At 39.6% G+C, this 22,161-nt stretch overlaps 1 protein-coding gene across 2 annotated transcripts in view; it reads left to right on the top strand.

The window, feature by feature from the left end:
- The window catches only part of usp24 (ubiquitin specific peptidase 24), a 43,536-nt gene that overhangs the window by 9,493 nt on the left and 11,882 nt on the right, over positions 1–22,161 (top strand). The window contains exons 2-41 of one of the 2 annotated variants that reach the window (XM_079474141.1): positions 146–314; positions 1,676–1,743; positions 1,847–1,990; positions 2,373–2,495; positions 2,842–2,877; positions 3,362–3,427; positions 5,779–5,844; positions 6,069–6,143; positions 9,358–9,516; positions 9,608–9,722; positions 10,060–10,163; positions 10,881–10,988; positions 11,329–11,424; positions 11,967–12,128; positions 12,793–12,888; positions 13,235–13,342; positions 14,131–14,280; positions 14,556–14,687; positions 14,799–14,910; positions 15,038–15,114; positions 15,599–15,739; positions 15,824–15,877; positions 15,958–16,073; positions 16,304–16,370; positions 16,634–16,744; positions 17,004–17,102; positions 17,331–17,504; positions 17,587–17,672; positions 17,771–17,879; positions 18,535–18,693; positions 18,857–18,954; positions 19,044–19,139; positions 19,301–19,526; positions 19,603–19,765; positions 19,845–20,000; positions 20,410–20,480; positions 20,600–20,760; positions 20,840–20,901; positions 21,057–21,248; positions 21,343–21,457. In XM_079474141.1, coding sequence (XP_079330267.1) covers positions 146–314; positions 1,676–1,743; positions 1,847–1,990; positions 2,373–2,495; positions 2,842–2,877; positions 3,362–3,427; positions 5,779–5,844; positions 6,069–6,143; positions 9,358–9,516; positions 9,608–9,722; positions 10,060–10,163; positions 10,881–10,988; positions 11,329–11,424; positions 11,967–12,128; positions 12,793–12,888; positions 13,235–13,342; positions 14,131–14,280; positions 14,556–14,687; positions 14,799–14,910; positions 15,038–15,114; positions 15,599–15,739; positions 15,824–15,877; positions 15,958–16,073; positions 16,304–16,370; positions 16,634–16,744; positions 17,004–17,102; positions 17,331–17,504; positions 17,587–17,672; positions 17,771–17,879; positions 18,535–18,693; positions 18,857–18,954; positions 19,044–19,139; positions 19,301–19,526; positions 19,603–19,765; positions 19,845–20,000; positions 20,410–20,480; positions 20,600–20,760; positions 20,840–20,901; positions 21,057–21,248; positions 21,343–21,457 — 4,622 coding nt within the window. The remainder of the gene's footprint in view (positions 1–145; positions 315–1,675; positions 1,744–1,846; positions 1,991–2,372; positions 2,496–2,841; positions 2,878–3,361; positions 3,428–5,778; positions 5,845–6,068; positions 6,144–9,357; positions 9,517–9,607; positions 9,723–10,059; positions 10,164–10,880; positions 10,989–11,328; positions 11,425–11,966; positions 12,129–12,792; positions 12,889–13,234; positions 13,343–14,130; positions 14,281–14,555; positions 14,688–14,798; positions 14,911–15,037; positions 15,115–15,598; positions 15,740–15,823; positions 15,878–15,957; positions 16,074–16,303; positions 16,371–16,633; positions 16,745–17,003; positions 17,103–17,330; positions 17,505–17,586; positions 17,673–17,770; positions 17,880–18,534; positions 18,694–18,856; positions 18,955–19,043; positions 19,140–19,300; positions 19,527–19,602; positions 19,766–19,844; positions 20,001–20,409; positions 20,481–20,599; positions 20,761–20,839; positions 20,902–21,056; positions 21,249–21,342; positions 21,458–22,161) is intronic. The other variant, XM_079474142.1, reaches the window with a different exon arrangement.

Raw genomic sequence — 22,161 nt, 5'->3', positions numbered from 1 at the left:
GTGTGCAGTTGCACATAACACCAGTGGTTTCCTGTCTCTTTCGTTCTGTCTGTTAAAAGCATTTATACATTTAATTTAAAAGAACAAATGAGGTTAGAGTAAGTGATCATATTCTGAAATGTTTTTCTCGTTCTCTCTCTGATAGAGAAGCAATGATGAAAATGGGAACTGTTCTGGGACCAGTATGGAGTTTCCTACCACTAATCTGTATGAGTTGGAGAGCAGAGTGTTCACTGACCACTGGTCCATCCCATACAAGAGAGAGGAATCACTTGGGAAGTGTCTCATCGCCTCTACCTGTCTGGCCAGAATGGGTGAGTACTTTGGGGTATGTTATGTGTGTATATGTGTACGTGTGCATATGTGTCTTGGTGGGGTTCTCACTTAATCACATTTATATGTTTACTAATACTTGTTAAATTTCATCCTAAAGCCAATTGCAATATCCTAGAAGCAATGACACCATTGTTTCATGCGTGATGATGTGTGTGGATGTTTCGATACTCGAGAGACGTCAAAATGAAATGGGGCTATAGCTATCGATTTCTTAAGTAATTCAGTATTCTACATGTTATTTCCCTAGATTAATCGAGTTTGCAGATATTGAGATTAACAACTAACTTCAATTAGTTTTATTTTTTCAAAGTTCGTTTTTTATCTTTTACTATTAAACAGAATTTTAAATGACCACATAAAAATACTGTATTTAACCGGACTTTTATTTTGTCAGAAGACTCTTATTTTATAGTGTGTTTTTGTCACTCAAACGGTAAAATGTTTGTGAAATAAACTCTTAGAGTAACTCTGGATATGAAGTTCATGCGCAGAAAAATCTACAAGCATCACGCTTGTGGCACGTTAAACTGTGCATTCATTAGCTCAGACATGCAGAAGAGCTAGATGGCAAGTTTAAATAACAGGATTCGGCGTCCACAAGTCCTCATGTAGTTATATGGATTCAATGCAGTTGGAAAACGAGTTTCACTCGCATAATAGACTAAAACTAAGTAAAATTGCGGCGTGTCATTAATTAACATCACACGAAAACAAGCACAGCGACAAACGCACTCCACACAAACAAACGTCTCTGTTTCATGCACCTACCAAAATGTATTGTGTGCATGCTACACTGGTAAATACCACAAAGATCGCTTTCAGCCTGTGGTCATAATACCTAGTGTAAACAGGACAGGATAAACTTTGCTGACTGAAGTCCTGAAAGTTTGGTTTAAAGATAACACAGTGCTCTGTGTATACTTTAGTTATATGCCGCAGTCACACTAGACTTTTCCCACCATTGACTTCTATTCTTACGAATGTGACAGACCGGAAACTCAAGCCCCTCCAATGATATTTCGCATTTCGCTGCGTAGCAAAGTTCAAGTTTGGTGAATTCCGACATGCGATTTCGCGTTACAGTAGTGCGCAAAACCTATAGAAGATCAAAACGTCACAGCGTGACCTCTCGATACAGAAAAGTGAAAAATGGAAGATTCGCACCCCCGCCAAAATTCGTACTACCGTCCGTACAATCTTTGCATGCTCAAGGTCAATTCTGACCGCGGGGCTTTAAACGATGCTTCGAGGCAGATTTTTTTGTACTCGAATTACAATAGTCACTCAAGCAATCGTTTCAGCCCTAAAAATAAATATAAAAAAACTAATTTCTTTCTAGGCTTGGCTGATGCAGATGAGAATTGCAAGAGGTTCATTGACAGATGTATGCCTGAGGCCTTCAAGAAGGTTTGTGTGTTGAGATATTCAGGCATGTAATTGATGAAATGACACAGACTTGCAGGAGTTGAAAACATAGAGACTTTTATTAAGATGTTATATTGTCTTGTAGTTGCTGACGTCAAGTGCTGTGCACAAGTGGGGAACAGAGATTCATGAGGGCATCTACAACATGCTTATGCTGCTGGTGGATCTCGTCTCCGAGAGAGTCAAACAGGACCCCATACCCATCGGCCTCTTGGGAGTTCTTACTATGGTACACACAGCCATTTGCTTGTAAAATATGAAATGCTGTAGAATTCAAATAATTACACCCCAAACATCGGACCTTACACTGTACAAAAAACATGCATTAGTTACAGATTTTATGAAGAATGGCCAAAACACTTTTATTGTTTACTTTTATTAACCCATATTTAACATATTTTTTAAATACAGTCTAAAACCGTCAATTTACAGGAATAGCCTAAAATTACAAGAAAAACTGATAACAAAATTCAAATTTTATGTAGTACTTTTATGTGAGTCTGGAAAATTAACAGCATGCTTGTTTGAAGCAACATTAACGAAAGTGAATCAAAAGCGAATTTTTGAGTGAAGCTTTGTGAAAGTTTTTCCCTTATATTGTTGATTGACAGGCTTTTAACCCCGACAATGAGTATCACTTTAAGAATCGGATGAAGGCGTGTCAGAGGAACTGGGCTGAGGTGTTTGGAGAGGACAACATGTTCGCTGTATCTCCAAGCTCCACATACCAGAAGGTATACTGAAGTTACATGTGCTGCGTGTGTGCTGTTCCAACGATTTTGCCTAAAGGACAGAAAAACTGGTTTTGTAGATTCCAGCATGCGTTGAACATTGTGACAAAGCAGAAAAACATCCTACATGAATTGACCTTGTTTTTGACCAATAATCTGTTTGACCATTAAGCTGTTATTTGGTGGCAATAGAAACACATTTTGGGGGGTAGTCTGAGCAAATTCACAGATTTGTGGTATTATTGGCCGGAATGAACTAGTGTTTGTGTGCAAGATGACAGTATGTTCTTATGAATGTATGACAGGATTAACCAATGGTCGTTTTGTGTTTGTTTTTTTGATTGGACAGGAGCCTCACGGTTGGTTGGTGGACTTAGTGAATCGGGTAAGAATCAAGTTAAAGTGACATCAAGAATCTAGAATGCTTAAAAATGTATTCTTGTTTTGCAGTTATATGACAAAAGGAGTGACATATATTTAGAAGTTTTAGGTTTCAATGTTTAGTACAAGAAATGAAATTAAAACAAAAAGTGTTTGAATGCATCAAAACTTTGTTTAAAGTGGGTGTTGTGAAGAACTTCAACTTTACTTTTGCAGTGATTGACAATCTATGTAAATCTGAACAAAAAAAACAATTTCATTCATAACCTTAACACGACATACATCCTTTAAAGAAATGAGTGTAAAAATGATTGAAGGTTGTTCTGAGAAAAGCTCCATTTCTTTGCAGATACCACTTGATATTTTCTATCTTGAAGCATCTCTAACGCAATGAAATTTTATCCTTTTTGTGACAACTCTGCAATGCATCGCATACATCACATCTGACTAATATATATTTTATCTTATGGACTTGCTGTTATTTACAGTATGGAGAAATGGGAGGTTTCGCAGCCATTCAGTGCAAGCTCAACCAGGAAGAGATCGAGATAGGGGTAAGGCTTTAAACTCTTTATTAAAGGCTGGGGCTCACCAAAAGATTTTTTTAAATCTTATAAGAGTTAAGCATCTGTCTGCTCACTTTAGGTATTGTTTCGTTCCGTGTCAAAATCAACAAGTTCTTGTGCGTTTGTCCTCTGGGTTTCACCCACACATTAGGATTTCTTATCATAAACATGTTGAATATTTACGATCCGCGATCGGGGCGGCCCTGATGTTCTTCCGATCAGGTTCATTCACTCTTAACACACACATCACACCGCAGGAAAACAGATAAGATCATCTGAAGAGCCGTTTAAGAAAATTATGACTTTACCTAGGATTGTGGGAATGGGAGAATTCGGCCCGATTATCTTGTGGTGAGGCCCCGGCATCACATGAACTTTCACATGAAGTCCTCATAGAATGGCTGCATAATCTTTTAACAGAGAAAAAACGCAAAGGCCACAACGGTCATGGGCTGATAGCTAGCTTCTTTGAAACCCCAGCAGAAACCTATAGAAAGGCAGAAACTTGAATGGCTAATTCATGTGCTATCAGATCAAGAGGACCATTTAGAAGCCAGAAGCATGAGTAAGATGTTCAGCCTGAAAAAAGAGAGAGAGTTGAACGAGTTCAGAGATTTTATTATAGTGGAGTGCTTAAGAGCTCGGAAGTGTTTTTTCAACATCACATGCCATCCTACACTGCAGTGAGCGAGAGAGAGAGATGAGAGACCCCAAGAGCATCAAGGCTAATTATTAACACAGACGTCATTAACCAAATCTCATCAAGCCTTCAGATGTTGTTGGAGTTTGAAAAACAAGAAAAGTCATTTTATTCGTGCCGCACTATAAACCCACCTCCATCCCCATCTCCACCATATCTGCCTGTATCTGTCGAATCATTTTAATTGAATCTTGTTACGCATCAAGAACTCTTCCAGTTCTCCAGGTGTGGGGACATGTATTGCTGCGCTCCCGCTCTTCCCGTGCAAGGCTTCATGGACAGGCGGAGATTTCGCCCACCTTAAATATTGCTATTGTTACAATATTTGACGACAGTGGTCCTGACAGAATTGAAAAACAAATTGTAACATGTGTAAAAAAACCTTTTTAAGCAATTTTGGAGCAAGTACATAAATATGAATGTATATATGAAATATTATCAAAGGCTGAGAAATATAGCAGTGTCACCCAACCTAGAAAAATAGAAAGACAGGTGGATAGATGGATGAACAGGCTGTCTTAAAGCAAGCGTATAAACACAAAACTCTCCCTTGTCTTGGAGCTGTGAGGCCGCCTTGTGCTCGGTTCCGCCCGCTTGTCTTTTGAAGGTGACCATTAGCATGTTCTCGGTGCCAGGACTGAGAGATGGAGCTGGCGACAAGGAAAAGATGCTTTGATATAGGATTTGCATATTAATAGCTTTAACACAGGAACAGGAAGTCGGAGGCAAGGGAAATTCCTTCCCCGGTGTTTAGGCAGTCAGCTAATTGTTTCGGTTGCAGCATGATGGGATTCAGCTACAGTAGCCATTTAATCTGTATTGAGGTGTATGTGTCATTATAGCGAAGAATCATGAGAGAGAGTCTCCCCTCCACTGACTAGACTTCATTCACTCTTTCTCTAATGGAGAAGTCATTTGATTCTGAACAGTGGACTGATTCAGAAGTGCTGTCTCTGTGCTGGCGGATGGCTCTAAAGAGAAGAAGAGAGAAGAGACCCCATAGGATGTTGTGTAAATGTTGTTAAACCCACCCGAGTTTGTAGTTATGGATCTGTTTTAAAGGGATACTTCACCCAAAAATGAAATTTGTGTCCTTATTTACTCGCCTACGAGTTGTTCCAAATCTGAATACATTTCTTTGTTCTGATGAACACATAGTACAAAGAAATGTACACAGATTTGTAACGACTCGAAGGTGAGTTAATGATGACAAAATGAACATTTTTGGGTGAAGTATCCCTTTAAAGGTATACTTTACCCCGAAAAAATGAATTCCGTCATCATTTATTCCTTCACTTATTTAAAACTAAGTCCTTTTTTACTCATGCTGGGTTCACACCAAACTCGAACAATCGCGTTCCACGCTCTTTATTACTCGCTGGAAAAGTTGAAGACGAAATTGATGCACGTTCGCAGCATTTGCTCCGCCCGATTTGCGTCTTTCACATCGCCCGCCGCGAGCTTGCGTCTATTTGTGTCTTGACATTGACTTGTATGTAATGTACTCGAGCAAATTGCTTTATTCGCGTTTGGTGTGAATCCCTAAATTGGACCGTTCTAACCAAATTTGGCTTTAAACAGACTTTACTTGGTCAGTCTTTGTTCAATGTATCTTGTTTGTGTGTATTTGTTTCCTCAGTGTGTATCAGCTCTGGTTCAGCCGCTCGGTGTGTGTGCAGAATACCTCAACTCCAGCCTGGTTCAGGTGAGTGTTTTCATGATGGATCTACTCTCACCTCGCACCTCTACATTTCAGCATCGTCTTGTTAAAAACCCTCTTTGGTTGACAACTGCTTCATAGTGCTGAAAAACTGCAGAGTTATTTCACATACGACACATTCGACCGCAAAGAGTTGTGGATTTGGAACTGTGGCTCAAAGTCACAGCCACTGCAAACTTGACGTGTTGTGGTTTTGTTGTATTTTGCAGCCCATGCTGGACCCAGTCATCCATAAGATGATAACGTATGTGCAGAATCTAGAGGAAAAAGACCTAAAAGACAAGGTAAGACATCCTCACACCAGCACACAGTGGTAACTTGCTTTTTCATGTGCAAGCTTATGATGCTAAACAAATGCAGTTAGCATTTTTCGAACTTTGAGCTGTTTACTTCAATATTTTGGAGGCTCTATTAAAGGATAAAAATCTGACTTTTTCTGTGTTTAAGTGCTATAATTGTTGCATCTAACAACTCCGAAAACGTGAAACATGACAACACAGTAACTTTGTTTTGGTGAGACTTTCTCTGCAAGCGCGTGAGAAATCGAGCCGATCAGATTTTGCTCCTCTTCTGACATAGGAATGGGCTCTTATTATTATATTTCCACCCACAGCGCTGCCGCCATTGTTGTTTTCACAAGCGGTAAACTTCTTCTGACATCATGGCAAACGTTTGCGGAAAACATGCTAAATGTCTTCGCTGTGAAGACGAACACAAATCCTTATTCAGAGTCACAGCCTCGGAGGAGACAAGAGAGGAGTGGATATTTTATTTTTAGTGGAAATCCCCAAGAAACCTTTAGTAAAAACCTGCTTGTTTGCGCGAATCACTTCAAGCCGGAGTGCTTTTTAAACTGGGCAGTACAAGCAGGATTTGCTTCAAAGTTGTTCATCAAGAGGGATCGAGACCCACTGAACTAGTCAAGGCTGCCGATGAAAGTAATTATCAATTTACGTTTGAATTGACGTAAATGTACCATATTCAGTATATAGAAGAATAACGTTAGCATATGATAGCGAAGGGATCTAAGTCAGTCACAGGCTAAATAAAACATTCAAAGCCAGTGTTAAACTTACTCTATATTAATATGTTATTTGGCAAATGGGCACTTGGAGTTTAACTGTATGTATGTTAATACATTGCGTGCGTCCGTAGGTTTAGCTGCGTCAAGCTGTCACTATTGTTGTTTATGAACCAGGGCGAACACTGCGGTCAGTTTCTTTGGATGAATGATTGTACACGCACAACGTGAGCGTATTACTAGGATGCAGTTCAGGAAAGACATCCACACACCTGCACACATTTCAACCTTACGGAGGAGTTCAGGAAATACAATTTAGCTAAATGATGACCATGGCAGTACTACATGTGTGTTGGCACGCTGAACAAAAGGGTGCGCAGTAACTCTATCAGTTAAAGAGACATACACCAAAACAGGTTGCTGTGAGCATAGCTGTTTTTGACAAAGCAAAAAGGGTTTGTTTACACAGCCATTGAGTGTTTTATGCAAAATATGTTACAGATATTTCATGAAGACCCTAATAAAACCCCAACTTGTTGAAAGTGCTTATCCGTTGAGTCCTTTAACAGTAATGCAATACAACATGTATAAACTATATCTTCAGAGGTGTATAAAGACCTTTCGGAAAGAAGCGTTATGTTTTTGTTACCTTTGAATTTGCCATTTCTATCTACCCCCTTGCATGGAATTCGCCATGTTGTTTCTACAGTAGCCGTACAAACCGCTCTACAGATCTAGTGATGCAATAAAAACAAAATGGCGATATGTTGATATTTTGTAAGTCATTTTAGTTGATACAGATATACTGTAATTCTAAAGTCTTTTTTGATGAGGAGAGAACAAAAGGTGTCTCAAACTAAAGTTTTTTTCTATCATGGCATTTCCAAAACCACTTATTACCCAAAATTGTTAGTCCGGTAATAAAAAAGCAATCGTTCAAAGAAATCACTCGTTTTAATAGCCAATAGCTTCAGCTTTTGCTTAGTATCAGTGTAAACGACTGTTGTATTTACAGTGATGGGCGACACGGAATGCCTTCACACAGCGATCTGCCATAAACAATCTCATAATATACATGTATACATACCTGCAGACTCTGTGCTGACTGATTATGGCTCACTGATAGAGCGGATGTGGATGGACACGACAGGAGTACAGTAGGCCTACTGTGCTATAGCATTAGCCTATAGCTTACAAACTAACAACACAGCTGTGAAATAACAAATGTATCGTGTGCTTGTGAAGTATAAATCTTGCGTGTGCGGGTCATTATATAACTAAGACTGACGGATCAGATTTTACACAGTTACCGGAGGAACACCGTGCTGTCTGCATACATGGTTCTTTCACAAGAAATCGAATGTACAGAACGAGATATATATTCACAGTTCACATATATTACGTTTGTGGACTTAAAGTGCAAATTGATATTATATTGTGAATGCAGTGTGAGCACGTCTAGATTTCTGAGGGACGTGCAGTATCATAATAAAGTTAAATAGCGCCCTTATAAATGTATAATCGGATTTGCACTCATCGCGCAAATTACTATTTTACTGCTGCTAGAGAACACACATTATAAAACTTGTTTCGGATATCTATGCGAAAAGCTGTGTTTATTAGAGTCATTGAACAAAAATAGTAAATTAAAAAGTTGGTAGGTAGGGCTCGTAATGGTAGCACAACATGTCATAACAAAGCCTCAACCTAAAACCTTGAGTGCTTTTAACACAACCCTGTGTTTATGTGACAGTTCGGACGCAATAAGACAGGAATATTTACTTTATTACTTATGTACTATGTTACAGCTGGTGTCTTTGCGAGTGCGTGCTAATGAACGCATACACATAATCAAAATTTTCTTTTTTCGGCCAAGCATATCAGAGCAATTTTTCTAATCTGGCCGATGCTGATATTTAATTCATAAGCCAATATCGGCTGATAATATCTGTGTGTTGATAATATCGTGCATCAAATGCGGCAAAATGTTATACACTGGACCTTTGAGGATCTTGCCAGCCAATGGCAGAAATCTTTTTAAAAATATGATTAAGAAATATTTTTCAGTTGGAATTGATTATATGCGATGATTTAAAAGAATCGCTGTAAATCTTTTGAACAGCAGGGGCCGTTGTTATTCGGCAAACTTATTAAACGTGGATATGCTGAAAAGTTAGAAAAAGCACAAACTCTTAGTTTCTTTATATTAAAAAAACGTTTTTAGCATTAGAGAAATAATAGAAGGGCTGTTCATTTTTTATTTGCCTCAACTCATTCTGTAAGTAAAATTGTGAATAAAATTAGTGAATGGCATCGTGAGCTTAGTGAATCGTTGCATCCCTGCTCTTTGGCTATGTTAGGGGTGCCAGAATGACATCCCTCCAAAGATTTTGCAGTGTTTTTGGTTATCATGCATGAATTACCAAAGTGTATACCTAAAATTGTGTTTCAAATGTTTGTTCTTTTCTCTCTCACAGCGATTGGTGAGCATTCCCGAGCTCTTGTCGGCTATCAAGCTCCTCTGCATGCGCTTCCAGCGGGAGCTGGTCAACGTGGTTGATGATCTACGGCTGGACATCCTCCTACGAATGCTCAAGACCCCCCACTTCAGTGCCAAGATGAACTCACTTAAAGAGGTTCTCATTCCTGTCCATGTCCATTAGAGCTGAAGAGTTTTAGTTCATCCCTCAGTGCTTGTCTCGTGTTGACAGCTTCGTTCTCTGTTAGGTTACCAAACTCATTGAGGAAAGCACGGTTTCTAAGACTGTGAAGAATGCCATTGACACCGATCGACTTCTGGACTGGCTGGTAGAGAACTCTGTGCTTTCAATAGCTTTGGAAGGTAAGAGGAACTCATGTCTTATTATAACATACATTTGACCGAGATGATCATAAGGTAAAATTCTTAAAGAACTACTTAGTTGGTAAATGAAGTGTAAGATTTGCGTGTGTTCACACTGAGTGAAGTGTATCAAAGCCAGCTAAACTGTTGCTTTGTGCCTGAAGCGACTCTCCCACACATTTGTGTCATTTCTTTGATACATTTTAGATCACAACCTCTTTGCGTTTTCTCTTTTGACACTTTCCCTTTTTTGCACTTTTCACTTTTATGCCTTTTGTTTATTTTCCCATTTCGCATCCTCTCTGCTTTGCTAACTTATTTCTCTCTGTCTTTCTAGGAAACATTGACCAGGCCCAGTACTGTGACAGAATTAAGGGAATCATTGAACTGTTGGGCAGTAAGCTCTCATTGGATGAACTCTCCAAAATATGGAAAATACAGGTGAGCGGTTTTCTAGACATTCATCAGCTATAACCATCCGACCTCTGTGTGTGTGTGATGTCAGCAAAAAGCAGACTGAGGCTGTGAGGAATCTTGTGTGGAGAAATACACAAGACAACAACCGTTTTCTAGAAGGATACTGAGATGCCATGTTTAGCATTATATAAAACGTATTTGCCAAAATAATGTTTCCAATTTCCAACATACTAAAACAACGATACAAAGCCTCTGTTTTATTCACTAATGGTCTTTAATGATTTTGTGCCATGAGCCAAGAGTAACAGAACTGCACGGCCATACTGAATAACTAAATCCTTAATATGCACAGTACAGTATGTATAATTTATAAGATACATGTAACATTATTCTTGTTTTCTGATACCGAAGAACATCATATTTATTGACTATTGAGAGAGCAAAGCAAATATAGTTGGTACACATTTGTCATGAAGAAAAATCTGTATTTTATTAGATAAATGGAATATTAAGGCACGATGAGGGTTCCTCAGTGGGCAACAAATGATCCATGAGGAATGAAACGTTTCAAGAGGGAATCTATGAGAAAGTGATAAATAGCCTAATAAATGAACAACTGTGTAGATTAGATTTTTTATGAGCCAGAGGATCTGCACCCAAATGAATATTTTACGTTTTTCACAAACAACCCTTAAATATTCTGAAATGTGACATGAGGCCTCTGTACTTTCCTGAATTCAGGCTGGTCAGTCGTCCACTGTGATCGAGAACATCCACACAATCATCGCTGCCGCCGCTGTCAAGTTCAACTTCGATCAGCTCAGTCACCTCTTCGTCCTCATACAGAAAGTAAGATTACCTTAGTCATCTCCTTAAACCGAAGTGTGTTATTTCAGGGTTTGACGGTGATGCTAAACACAATCGTTTTGAAACAGGTCTTCACACACACAGTCCCCGCCCTCGATTGGTCAGAAACAAACACATGGTCCCATACCAAAGGAATGCCATTGGTTTAGCCGATGTTGATTTGTCAGGGATAGAGCCACAGGGTTTAACTTCTGCGTAAAACTCAAACACAATAATCTCCGTTTAAGATTTTCATACACATTTCAAATGACGCACTTCGGGGTTTATTCCAAATCCTCTGTACTTACAAGCAAGAGTGTTTGACTGTGTTGTATGTTTTCAGAGCTGGGAGGTGGAGAGCGATCGTGTCAGACAAAAGCTTTTGAGTCTGATTGGTCGGATTGGCAGAGAAGCTCGATCCGAGGCCACCACTGGAAAGGTATGTTTCACATCATGGTTTACGTATAGCATCTGGAAGTTGCACTGGATTACTGCCCTAAACTGCTAATAATATGCCTGACTAAAATGTGACAGTAAAGTTTTCAAAGTATGTCTAGTTACCAAATATACATAAAACGTTTGTTTTAATGTGCTCCGGTGAAAATTAAAAGCATTTGGCCTTAAGTTAAAATGACCTCATTAGAATAGTTAAACAATTATTTAATTTATTTCACTTTTATTGGTCTCATTTGCGTTTAGATAAAATACTCAGAGTCAATTTATTCTTTATTAGTTGTGAAAATACTATTTTATGTGTAATATTTTTTACAATAAGGTTTTATTTGTTTACATTAGTAAATGCATTAACTAACATGAACTAACAAAGAGAAGTATAGTTTTTACTAGCACTTAATAATCTATCGTTCTAATCTATGTTAGTTAATGGCAACATTTATACATAAGTAATGGTGTAGTAACTAATCTTGCATCATAAAAATAGAATATGTCTCTTTTTAATACTTTGGGTGCCTGCTATGTCAGGTGTTGGAGGTATTGTGGGAATTGGCCCATCTCCCCACCCTTCCCACTACACTCGTACAGCAGGCTCTTGAGGAACATCTCACCATCCTCAGTGACGCATACGCCGTAAAAGAAACTGTCAAGAGGAACTACATCATCAAATGCATCGAGGACATCAAGAAGGTGAGCTGAATGCGTAAATCCATAATGCACCTGAACTCGTGAGATCAAGGAATCCCAGTTACAGTAAACATTTTTAGGAACTAATGAAATTATTGAAGACATTTACTTACTATAAATTATGTTTTGTTCCTGGTTGTGAATTCATATTTAGCTGTAGCTAAACCAAATAGATGAACTAATATTAGGTTGATTGATGTCGTAGTTTTGTCTGTGTTTAATTTTTTTTCTTTTACAATGGTAAGTCTGTCTGGCTTGCTTCTCGTGGTCTGAATTGAAATGAGGTTCTCTCATTCTCCCACACGTCTCTCTGTTCTGCCTTGCACGCTTTCCCGAAAATCTATATTCAAAAGGTTATGGAGAGCAAACACAGAAGTCACACACACATACTTGTGCAGAAATGAAATCACACACCCTTTCTGTGCATTGGGCTATTTTGAGAACTGATCTGGGACTACAAAGGTGTTCTTCTGTCTTAAGCTGCAATATATTGTTGGCTCTCTAGTTTCTGCCTCTCATCCCAGCACACACACACACACACAGATTCACTTTGCTCAGTCTTTGTGCTTCGGCCTCTGGTGCGGTTTGGGTGCAGCGTGCCGTCTCTACGTTAGAATATAAACCTTTAGTGGCGCTCACTGAATACAACTGAAGTTTATGTCTTTAGATACAAATACAGGAGGATTCAAAGTCTCCCAGCGAGACACAGGTCTCTTTTCTTACTGGCACCTGGGGCAGGAAGAAACCGAGCTCATTGGCTAAAGTAAGAGAAGACCCACCCCTTTAGTTTGTCAATGACCAATCATAACTCTCAATCTCGCAAGAATGTGATTTGCAAACTGATGATTGCAACTTTAATCAAGGGGAAGGATTGTAAAAATCCAATAATACGGATATGATTTACAAACGGTTTGCTCTGGTATTTACAAATGTAGCATCATGTGACATTCAATCTGGTGGACGATTTGAAACGTTTGGATATAAGAGATACTAACCAAAGCTTGGGTTTATATATGATATGGGTATTCAAGATATGAATGCACAGTCTGTATTATGCTTGAAATTCACGGTGTGATTTACTTTTGATTGTATTTGTGTGTGCTTTATAGTCATCTCAGCAGAGTAACCCTCAGACAGTGTGGGTGGTTCCAGCCTTACGACAACTTCACGAGATTACACGATCCTTTATCAAACAGACCTATCAGAAACAGGACAAGGTAAGTGCCTACTGTGTCCAGAATAACTTCACTTGGGGCATGTGTCGCAAATCACAATAAATGGTAATATCATAATGCTACGTTGCATTTATGTTGCTGTACTCAATAGCAACACTTTCATATGCAACTGGTGGCATTTATTGATTGCATTAAAGTCCCCAGACCCAACCGGAAGTTGCGATAGTTTTTACTTCCGTATTTTGACGCATTTTCGAGTGAAGCAGAATTTCGAATGAGAAATGTTGTGGGCGTGGCTTGCATTTTTACTGCGAATTGATTGGACGTATAAAAACAGCAGTTGAAGGGGAGGAGTTAACGGAAGAATAGTCACTAGAGGGCGCAGGTGCTTTTTCAGATTTTAACTGAAGATTATGAGGACACGTGCATTTTAAAATTAGAATGACCCACATTAATAAGCTATTTACAATAAATGCAGCAATATTTCATGAAAAAAATAGGAATTTTAATTTTTGATTTCATTGGGACTTTAAGGGCATGCCTAGAAATATATACATTCTTCACATCATAGGTTTTTTTTAAACTTGCACTCCATTTGCATGGGTTATGATAGAAAGTAAGCTACTGATTATTGTAAACTATATTATCTAGAATTATTATAGTGGTTTGAATTAACCACGTTAACAATATTGTGTAAATCAGTTATCACAATAAATTGTATTATTTAATGCAATATACAATTATTTAAGTCACAAGCTTTTGCTGCTTTTTTGTATTTAAGGTTTTAATAACCTGGGTGTTTCCTTTTCTTCCGACTTCTTCTTTATCAGAGTATAATCCAGGACCTTAAGAAAAACTTTGAGATTGTGAAGTTGATCACAGGGTCACTGGTGTCCTGCCATCGTTTGGCCGTGTCCGTCGCAGGATCCAATGGTCTGTCAGGGTCCACGCTAGTGGACGGGCGATATTCCTATCAGGAGGTAGGTGACAACACATCCACTATCTCCCTGCTATAATCATTCAAGCATAACCAATGTTTATACACTGCCTATTAAAAAAAACATCTATTCAGTCCTTATTATTGTTCATTGACTTTTGCTGCACTATCCACCACTTCCATTTCAGTCACACGTAGACATCATTTGTATTTGCACACAAAGTGTTAAGTCAAAGTCTTCGTCACATTTGGTTATAATTAAAATCAAAATTGAAATAATCTGTTGCGCATTTTAATTGCATCTTGATATATTTTCAGTATTTGGAGAGTCACTTGAAGTTCCTTGCGTTCTTCCTTCAAGAGGCCAGTCTTTACCTGGTCTGGAATAGAGCCAAAGAGATCTGGGAATGTTTGGTGTCCGGCATGGATGTGTGCGAACTTGATCGAGAGGTGTGGAGATTTTTTTGATACCGTACACATTTCAAGTTTCAAAATCCAGATCTTTATTGAATGCTTGGTTAATTGTGGATTTACTTTGTGTTCATCCCTCTCGTCCTGTAGATGTGTTTCGAATGGTTCACTAAAGGACAACATGATCTGGAGAGTGACGTTCAACAGCAGCTTTTTAAAGAGAAGATCCTTAAGCTGGAGCCTTATGAGATCACTATGAACGGTGAGAGATTTGTCACATCGTACTCATATTGCACTTGTTTACTTGCCTTATTATACTATCAAAGAGAAACGGCCTATTATATCCGAAGTGTGTGAGTTTTTTCTGAGGGTTTGTTGTTGGTTTTCAGGGTTTAACCTTTTCAAGACCTTCTTTGAGAACGTGAACCTCAGTGACCACCGTCTCAAACGTCAGGGAACCCAACTGGTAGGATCTTCTATGCCGCTTCACAGCACCAATAATGGGGAAATGTATCATTGCATGGATACTACATGTTATCCAGTTTATTATACATGACCGAAAGAATATGGACACCAAACATGACACCAATATGTGTTTGTTGAAGATTGTATTGAAAAAAAAAAGATCGTAACATGTCTGTGGTGATTTTCACACATTTAGAGACGAGTATCATTGAGGTCGGGCACGGGTGTTGTGTTCCAGTTTATCATAAAGGTGTTTAGTTGGGTTCAGGTCTGGGCTTGTGTATGCCAGACAAAATGTTTTCAAGTTATTTCCTTATGGACCTCACTTTGTGCACTTTGGAATTCTCTAATGCACGAACAGAACCCTGCTCCATTCTACTGTAAATGTTGGTCAAAGGAGAAGCAGTAGCGTGCGTCCACATCCGTACTGCCATGTTGTGTTTATACACACTTGCTAAATCTTAGCATATGTGTCTGTGTGTTAGTGTGTGGAGAGGTTGGATCTGGCTGGGATGGATTTCATATGGAGAATTGCGATGGAGTCTCCGGATGAGGACATCGCCAATGAAGCCATACAGCTCATCATCACATACAGTTACATAAACCTCAACCCCAAGATGAAAAAAGTCAGTTGTCAAACCATCCCATAATTTCCCACATTTTTACAATGTTTCCTCAATAATTAATACATCCATTTCTTTTTCTCGTAGGATTCTGTTTCCTTACACAAGAAGTTTATTGCCGACTGCTATAAGAGATTGGAGGTGTGTGTGTGTGTTAGAAAAGGAAATCGTTAAAAAAATGTTCTTGTGATGATGAATTGAAATCTTTTCACGACACACAGGCTGCTAGCTCTGCACTGGGCGGCCCGACCCTTACTCATGCTGTTACCCGGGCAACCAAGATGCTGACTGCCACTGCTATGCCAACAGTCGCTACATCAGTACAATCTCCATCCAGGTATAAGGACTGGTTTTGTGGTTAAGTGGATTGTTGGGCTCTAATGAGTTCAGATATTTGTAGAAAACTCACTTTTTTAGCAAAACCTAAAAAAATCGTGTTAGTAGTTTTGTATTGTTAGTTAGTTAATGTTAGTTGTAGATATATGTATACAGTACACTCGGAGTAGATTGATTTTTTTTGGCTTGGGGTGATAAGTCACCAAGTGCATAACCATCTCTGTTCCTCAGGTCCAGTAAGCTGGTGATCATTGAGAGACTTCTGTTGTTGGCAGAACGCTATGTTATCACGATAGAGGTGAGCGCCGATACCCACACAAACACTGTCGTCTTTTAGTTCTGTATTAAAATGAATAGCCATTCAAATCAGTTTGGTTGTCTACTCTGTTAGTATCTTACTTTTCAGAGATATCTTGACCGTAAATTAATTTGTATCGAGATGTAGTTTAGAGTTTCAAAGTAGCTTTCCCAACACTGAGAAGGATTTATCTGTAGCAAGGTCACGATAGTTTTCCAGCACTGGTTGACACACAAAGATACATGACGTGTTTTCTGTTTCAGGACTTGTATTCAGTTCCTCGGACCATTCTACCTCATGGAGCATCTTTCCATGGACATCCTGTTTCACTTCACGTCACCTACGAATCTACCAAAGACACATTCACCTTGGAGGTAACAACACACGTTTGATAAAAACAAAACGCACACTTCAGACACTCATGACAAATTGTAAGTTGAAAGCGCTGGCTTGAAACACATTTTCCCCATTTGAAGCAGTGAAAAGCATTGATGTATGATGTCCGGCCATTCGGTGTGCACTTAACGTAATAGTTACAAACAAAGGGATCTGCTTGGTGATTTTATGACTTTGACTGGGATTTGCTTTGCCTTACATGAATGAAAATATTCACTTATGCTTCTGTGTGTGTAGGCCCACAGCAATGAGACTATAGGCAGCATCAGATGGAAGATTGCAGAGCAGCTCAGCTGTCCGGTGGACAATGTACAGATATTTGCCAATGACAGCATGGTGAGTTCAACACAAACTGGGATCCAGTTCAGTCTTAACTGAGCATCATCCAATTGCCAAACTCTTCTTTAACTTATTCTCACTATTTGTTCCACTGTCAATAAAACGACAAGAGGGCCAAATCACAATATTTGCGTTTTAAACATAACCTTAAAATATCAATATTGGCCATCGAAAATCTCGCTTGGTTCTTACCAGAATTTGTGAAAACTTTGTGTATTTTTTCAGCTGACGATGAATCGTGACCAGAAGCTGTTAAACCAGCTGGGTTTCTCCGATGAGCAGAGTTTGACGGTGAAGAGCTCAGGAACAGGAACTCCATCAGGCAGCTCAGCGGACAGCTCGGCCTCTGCGAGCTCCAGCAGCAGCGGGGTCTTCAACTCGGCGTACGCTCTCGAACAGGTACACAGACACACTGATTGTACTCAACATCTTGAATACACAAACAGTTTATGCATCTGCATTGTTGTCTGTGTCGTTGCAGGAGAAATCTCTTCCTGGTGTCGTGATGGCACTGGTGTGTAATGTCTTTGAGATGCTTTATCAGCTGGCCAACCTAGAGGAACCCAGGTGAAAATCTTGTTGCTTAATCCTGGATGTACAGTATTTCGTTCGTTTTTTTACGTTATTTCAGTTAGATAATAAGAATTATGTGAACGTGTTTTCAGAATAACTTTACGCGTGAGGAAGTTGTTGCTGCTCATACCGACTGACCCGGAAGTGCAGGATGCCCTCGACAACTTTGTGCCAAAAGAGTCCAGCGTCTGGAGTCACCAGGTATCACCTGAACACCGCTTCCGTACTTAGGCCTGTTCAACAGCCTTAATGGGTGTGGCCTAGTGGTTAAAATTCTGTGCTGGTAACTCAAAGGTTATTAGTATGAATCTGACTTAAGTCGATCCAAATGAAGTTCTGACTTAGTCAGTTTTAGTAGTTCCTATGCTAGTCAAATTTTGGACAAATCATATTGAGAATTTTTTTACTTTTCCAAAAGTACAAATATTGCTATTGTATTGCTTAAAAGTCAACATGAACTTGTTTTCTTTGCGGTATTTGAGGTCTGAAAAAATACAGAGCATCTTATTTTGACCTGTTTCTCCAGTTTTCATTCTCTGTAAATAAATGCAAATAGAAATAATTTTTCTTTATTTGGTCAAAATCTTAAAATAAAATTTTACCCAAAAGCATACCTATAAATAGTACATCTGTATTATATATACTCTGCTATATAATATGGTAAAATAAATATATAACATGAGCAGGTATGTCTGAACCTTTTAACAGATTTCAGTCTGAGCATCTTGATGACTCTGCATTTTGAAAGCGATAACAGAAAATCATGTGACTGTGTCACAACAATTTTGTAGTACGGTGCACACAGAGGACAATGTGCCGTGCCAGATAGCTAATATGACACTCTCTTTCTCTCCAGAAAACTCTGTTTACACTCGGCTCAGGTTCTCAGGCCTCTAAGTCTCCATCACTGTCCAGTAAACAGCAGCACCAGCAGAGTGCGGCGTCCATTCTGGAGTCTCTCTTTCGTTCATCCGCTCCGGGCATGTCTACATTCAGAGTGCTTTATAATTTAGAGGTGCGTAATGCTTCTCTTTCTTCAATGCTACGGTTTTAGAATGAAGCGTGATTCTATTTAGTGCCACAAGTAATACACAAATTCAACACAAACCGAGAGGAAAACACAGCATGCTGAGGATTGTTCAGTGTCCCCATGTACAAACCACTGTCTTGCCCCACAGGTGTTAAGCTCCAAACTGATGCCCACATCCGATGATGAAATGGCAAAAACTAGTGTCAAATCTTTCTGTGAGAACTTTCTCAAAGCTGGGGGTCTCAGGTAACGGTCTGCTTTTTACCCCACAACTCTCTTCGGTACCTCGTCCTGGTGGTGTATGATTTAGTTATTTGACTCTTTCTCACACATAGTCTGGTGGTGAACGTCATGCAGAGAGACTCCATCCCCTCTGAGGTGGACTATGAAACCAGACAGGGAGTCTACTCCATCTGCCTGCAGTTGGCCAGGTCTCTTTATATATCTTATCCTTTGATTTGTAAAGTCTTTCGTTCTCTATGGATGCTGCTTTCTTTTAGGAAAAACAAAGTCTTTACGTATACGAAAATTCTCAAAGAACATTTAGTGTTTACAAGTCATTTTTAGACTGGCTCTTTATCGCCACCTTTAGGTTTCTGCTGGTAGGGCAGGCCATGCCCAGTATCCTTGATGAGGAGTTGAGCAAGGATGGTCTGGATACTCTGTCCTCTCGGCCATTCCGCAACGCGGGGCGGAGCGGGCGTCAACTCTCCGTCTGTGGAACTCCAGAAAAGTCCTCCTACCGACAAGTGTCTATGTCTGACAGATCCTCGATTCGAGTAGAGGAAATCATACCGGCTGCCCGTGTCGCCATACAGGTACGTTACAGTCCCAATACTTTCTTATTAAAAGAACGTTTTTAGCCCCATTGACTTTAATGATTTGTCATTGTAGACAATGGAGGTTGGTGACTTCACATCCACAGTAGCGTGTTTCATGCGGCTCACCTGGGCAGCAGCCGCCGGCCGATTGGACCTAGTCGGCAGCAGCCAGCCAATAAGAGAGACCACCAATTCTCTTCTACCGCTGGGCGTACGTAGCAGGGTTAGCAGCACAGGTGAGGTCCTCTTCCATACTGAAGTATTACCTTTAACCCTCTGCATCCTTCACAAAGTTGTCTTGCATCTATGTTGCAGGCAGTAACTGCAGTTCTGGAAGTGAAGGTGAGGTCACGACCCTACAGGCGGGGATATGCGTCAAACAACTGTCTGTGTCTATCAAAGACACCATCATCGCACGAGAGGCGCTTTCTTTACTCGTCACGTGCCTTCAGCTTCGCTCCCAACAACTCTGTAAGAAACACAGAACCCGGCTGCTTTATTATTTTTTTCTACATTTTAAAGTATGATGGAAAACATTTATCAAAACTACTACAAATGGAAAAAATGTCATAACATTTTTAAAATTTCGGAATGTCGTGAACACCAATTTTTTAAGAAAATTATTTGTATCTGTACAAAGGACACAATAAGATACAAAATAATGATGTAATATAATATTATAAATATGAAATGACTGATGTAAGTGTGTAAGCTTCAGACCCAAAGGTTAAAAGGTTGTTTTATTTAAAGTATAAATGCGGTTAAGCGTGTCCAAATGTGAGCTGATCTGATGTCAGACTCTCTATGTTTTCACTGATAGACTGAACCACACATCGCATTACGGATGATAAACGCAAACACATTTGTGCATTTTTTTAAGGTTCGTTTTACTCTTTGCCATCTGTGAACGATTTCATCATTGATATTCTGCTGGGGTCCCCCAGTGGTGAGGTCAGTAGCTCTCTTGTATTCTTACAATGTTACTGTAATATTAAACTCCCTTTGAACTCTGTATGACATCCAAGACCAGAGACCACTTTTCAAATTTTGTCTTATACTCGTACACTCAGATCCGTCGTGTGGCGAGTGATCAGCTTTACACCCTGAGTCAGTCGGACACTTCTGCGTACCCTGATCTCCAGAAAGCAAACCTCTTCCTGCTGAAGGTGGTTCTGACAGCCCAACTTCCTCTCTGGTCCCCCACCAGCATCATGAGGGGCATTAACCAAAGGTTAAGAACCACAAATAACTCAAATTATAAATGAAATGTTGGAATATCTATTGAGATGTAATGATTATCATGTTTTCAGGTTGCTTTCGCAGTGCACGGAGTATTTTGACCTGAGGTGCCAACTCCTGGATGACCTGACCAGTGAGTGTACACATTACTTCACGAAAAAGCACCTCAAAGTGATTTATAAAAAAGAATTTAGATGTGATGGTGTCTTTAATGCATCGATGTCACTTTTTGGGAGCATTTGTTTTGCTTTTTTGCTTTAATTTGTATTGCACATTTTGTTTCCTCAGCATCAGAGATGGAGCAGCTTCAGATCAGCCCGGCGGTCATGCTGGAGGACGAGATCAGCTGGCTGGATAATTTCGAGCCCACTTGGACCAGTGAGCTGGAGACCAGTGAGGCAGATAACATCCTGCTGGCCGGACACCTACACCTCATCAAAACGCTGCTTTCGCTGTGCGGCAATGAGAAAGAGCAGTTCGGTCAGATTCACATTATTTATTTACTCTTACAGTATAAAGATGTGCACAGGCAGGTGTGGAGTAAAACTGTTTTAATATATGTTATGTGCTGCAGGCCCGTCTCTGATCCAGCAGCTGCTAGATGACTTCCTGTTTAGAGCATCTCGAATCATCCTGAACAGTGACAGCTCATCTAGCACTACAGCATCTATACATGACTTTCACCCAAAGTGAGATTAAACAAAGACACATTTGAACACAGTATGCATATCTCTCTCTCTCGTTCTCGTTCTTTTTCTCCCTAGCTGTCAGTTTGTTTCTCTTTTCTGTCTTCCTATCTCTGTCAGAGTGTTGATATGTATTTAAATATTTGTTAATCTCTCTATTCATCTCTGTTTATCAGTTTCAGTCTCTCTCTTTATACATTTGTCTGTCTCTCTGTCCTCTGTCTTTCACTTTATTAATCCCTGTGTCTCTGCATCCATTTCTTTATCCATCTGTCCGTCTGCCTCTCTATCTCGCTCTCTGTCTGTCCCTCTATTTATTCTGTTTGTCTCTATGAATCTCTGTCCGTCCCTCTATCCATTTCTTTATCCATCCATCCGTCTGTCTGTCTTCCTCTCTCTATCCCTCCCTTTTTCTGTCTTTCTTTCCCTCTGTCTTTTTGTCTACATTCTCTGTCTGTCTGTCTCTCTGTTTATTCTGTCTGTCTTTTTATTAATCTGTTTATCCCTCTATGCATTTCTTTTTCCATCTGCCTGACTGCCTCTTTCTATCCATCTCTGTATTTACTTCTGTCTGTGTAATTAGTAATCCCTGTCTGTCTATATTCATTTCTTTATCCATCCCTCTTTCTGTCTCTCTTTCCGTCAGTCTGTCTTTTCCTCTCTCAATTCAACTCTGCCTCCCTCTATTATCTGTCTCTCTGTTTAAT

The sequence above is a fragment of the Barbatula barbatula genome, assembly GCF_947034865.1.
Source record: "Barbatula barbatula genome assembly, chromosome: 15".
Classification (NCBI taxonomy): domain Eukaryota; kingdom Metazoa; phylum Chordata; class Actinopteri; order Cypriniformes; family Nemacheilidae; genus Barbatula; species Barbatula barbatula.
The sequence above is the reverse complement of the archived record's forward strand: the minus strand, read 5'-3'. Positions and strand labels throughout refer to the sequence as shown.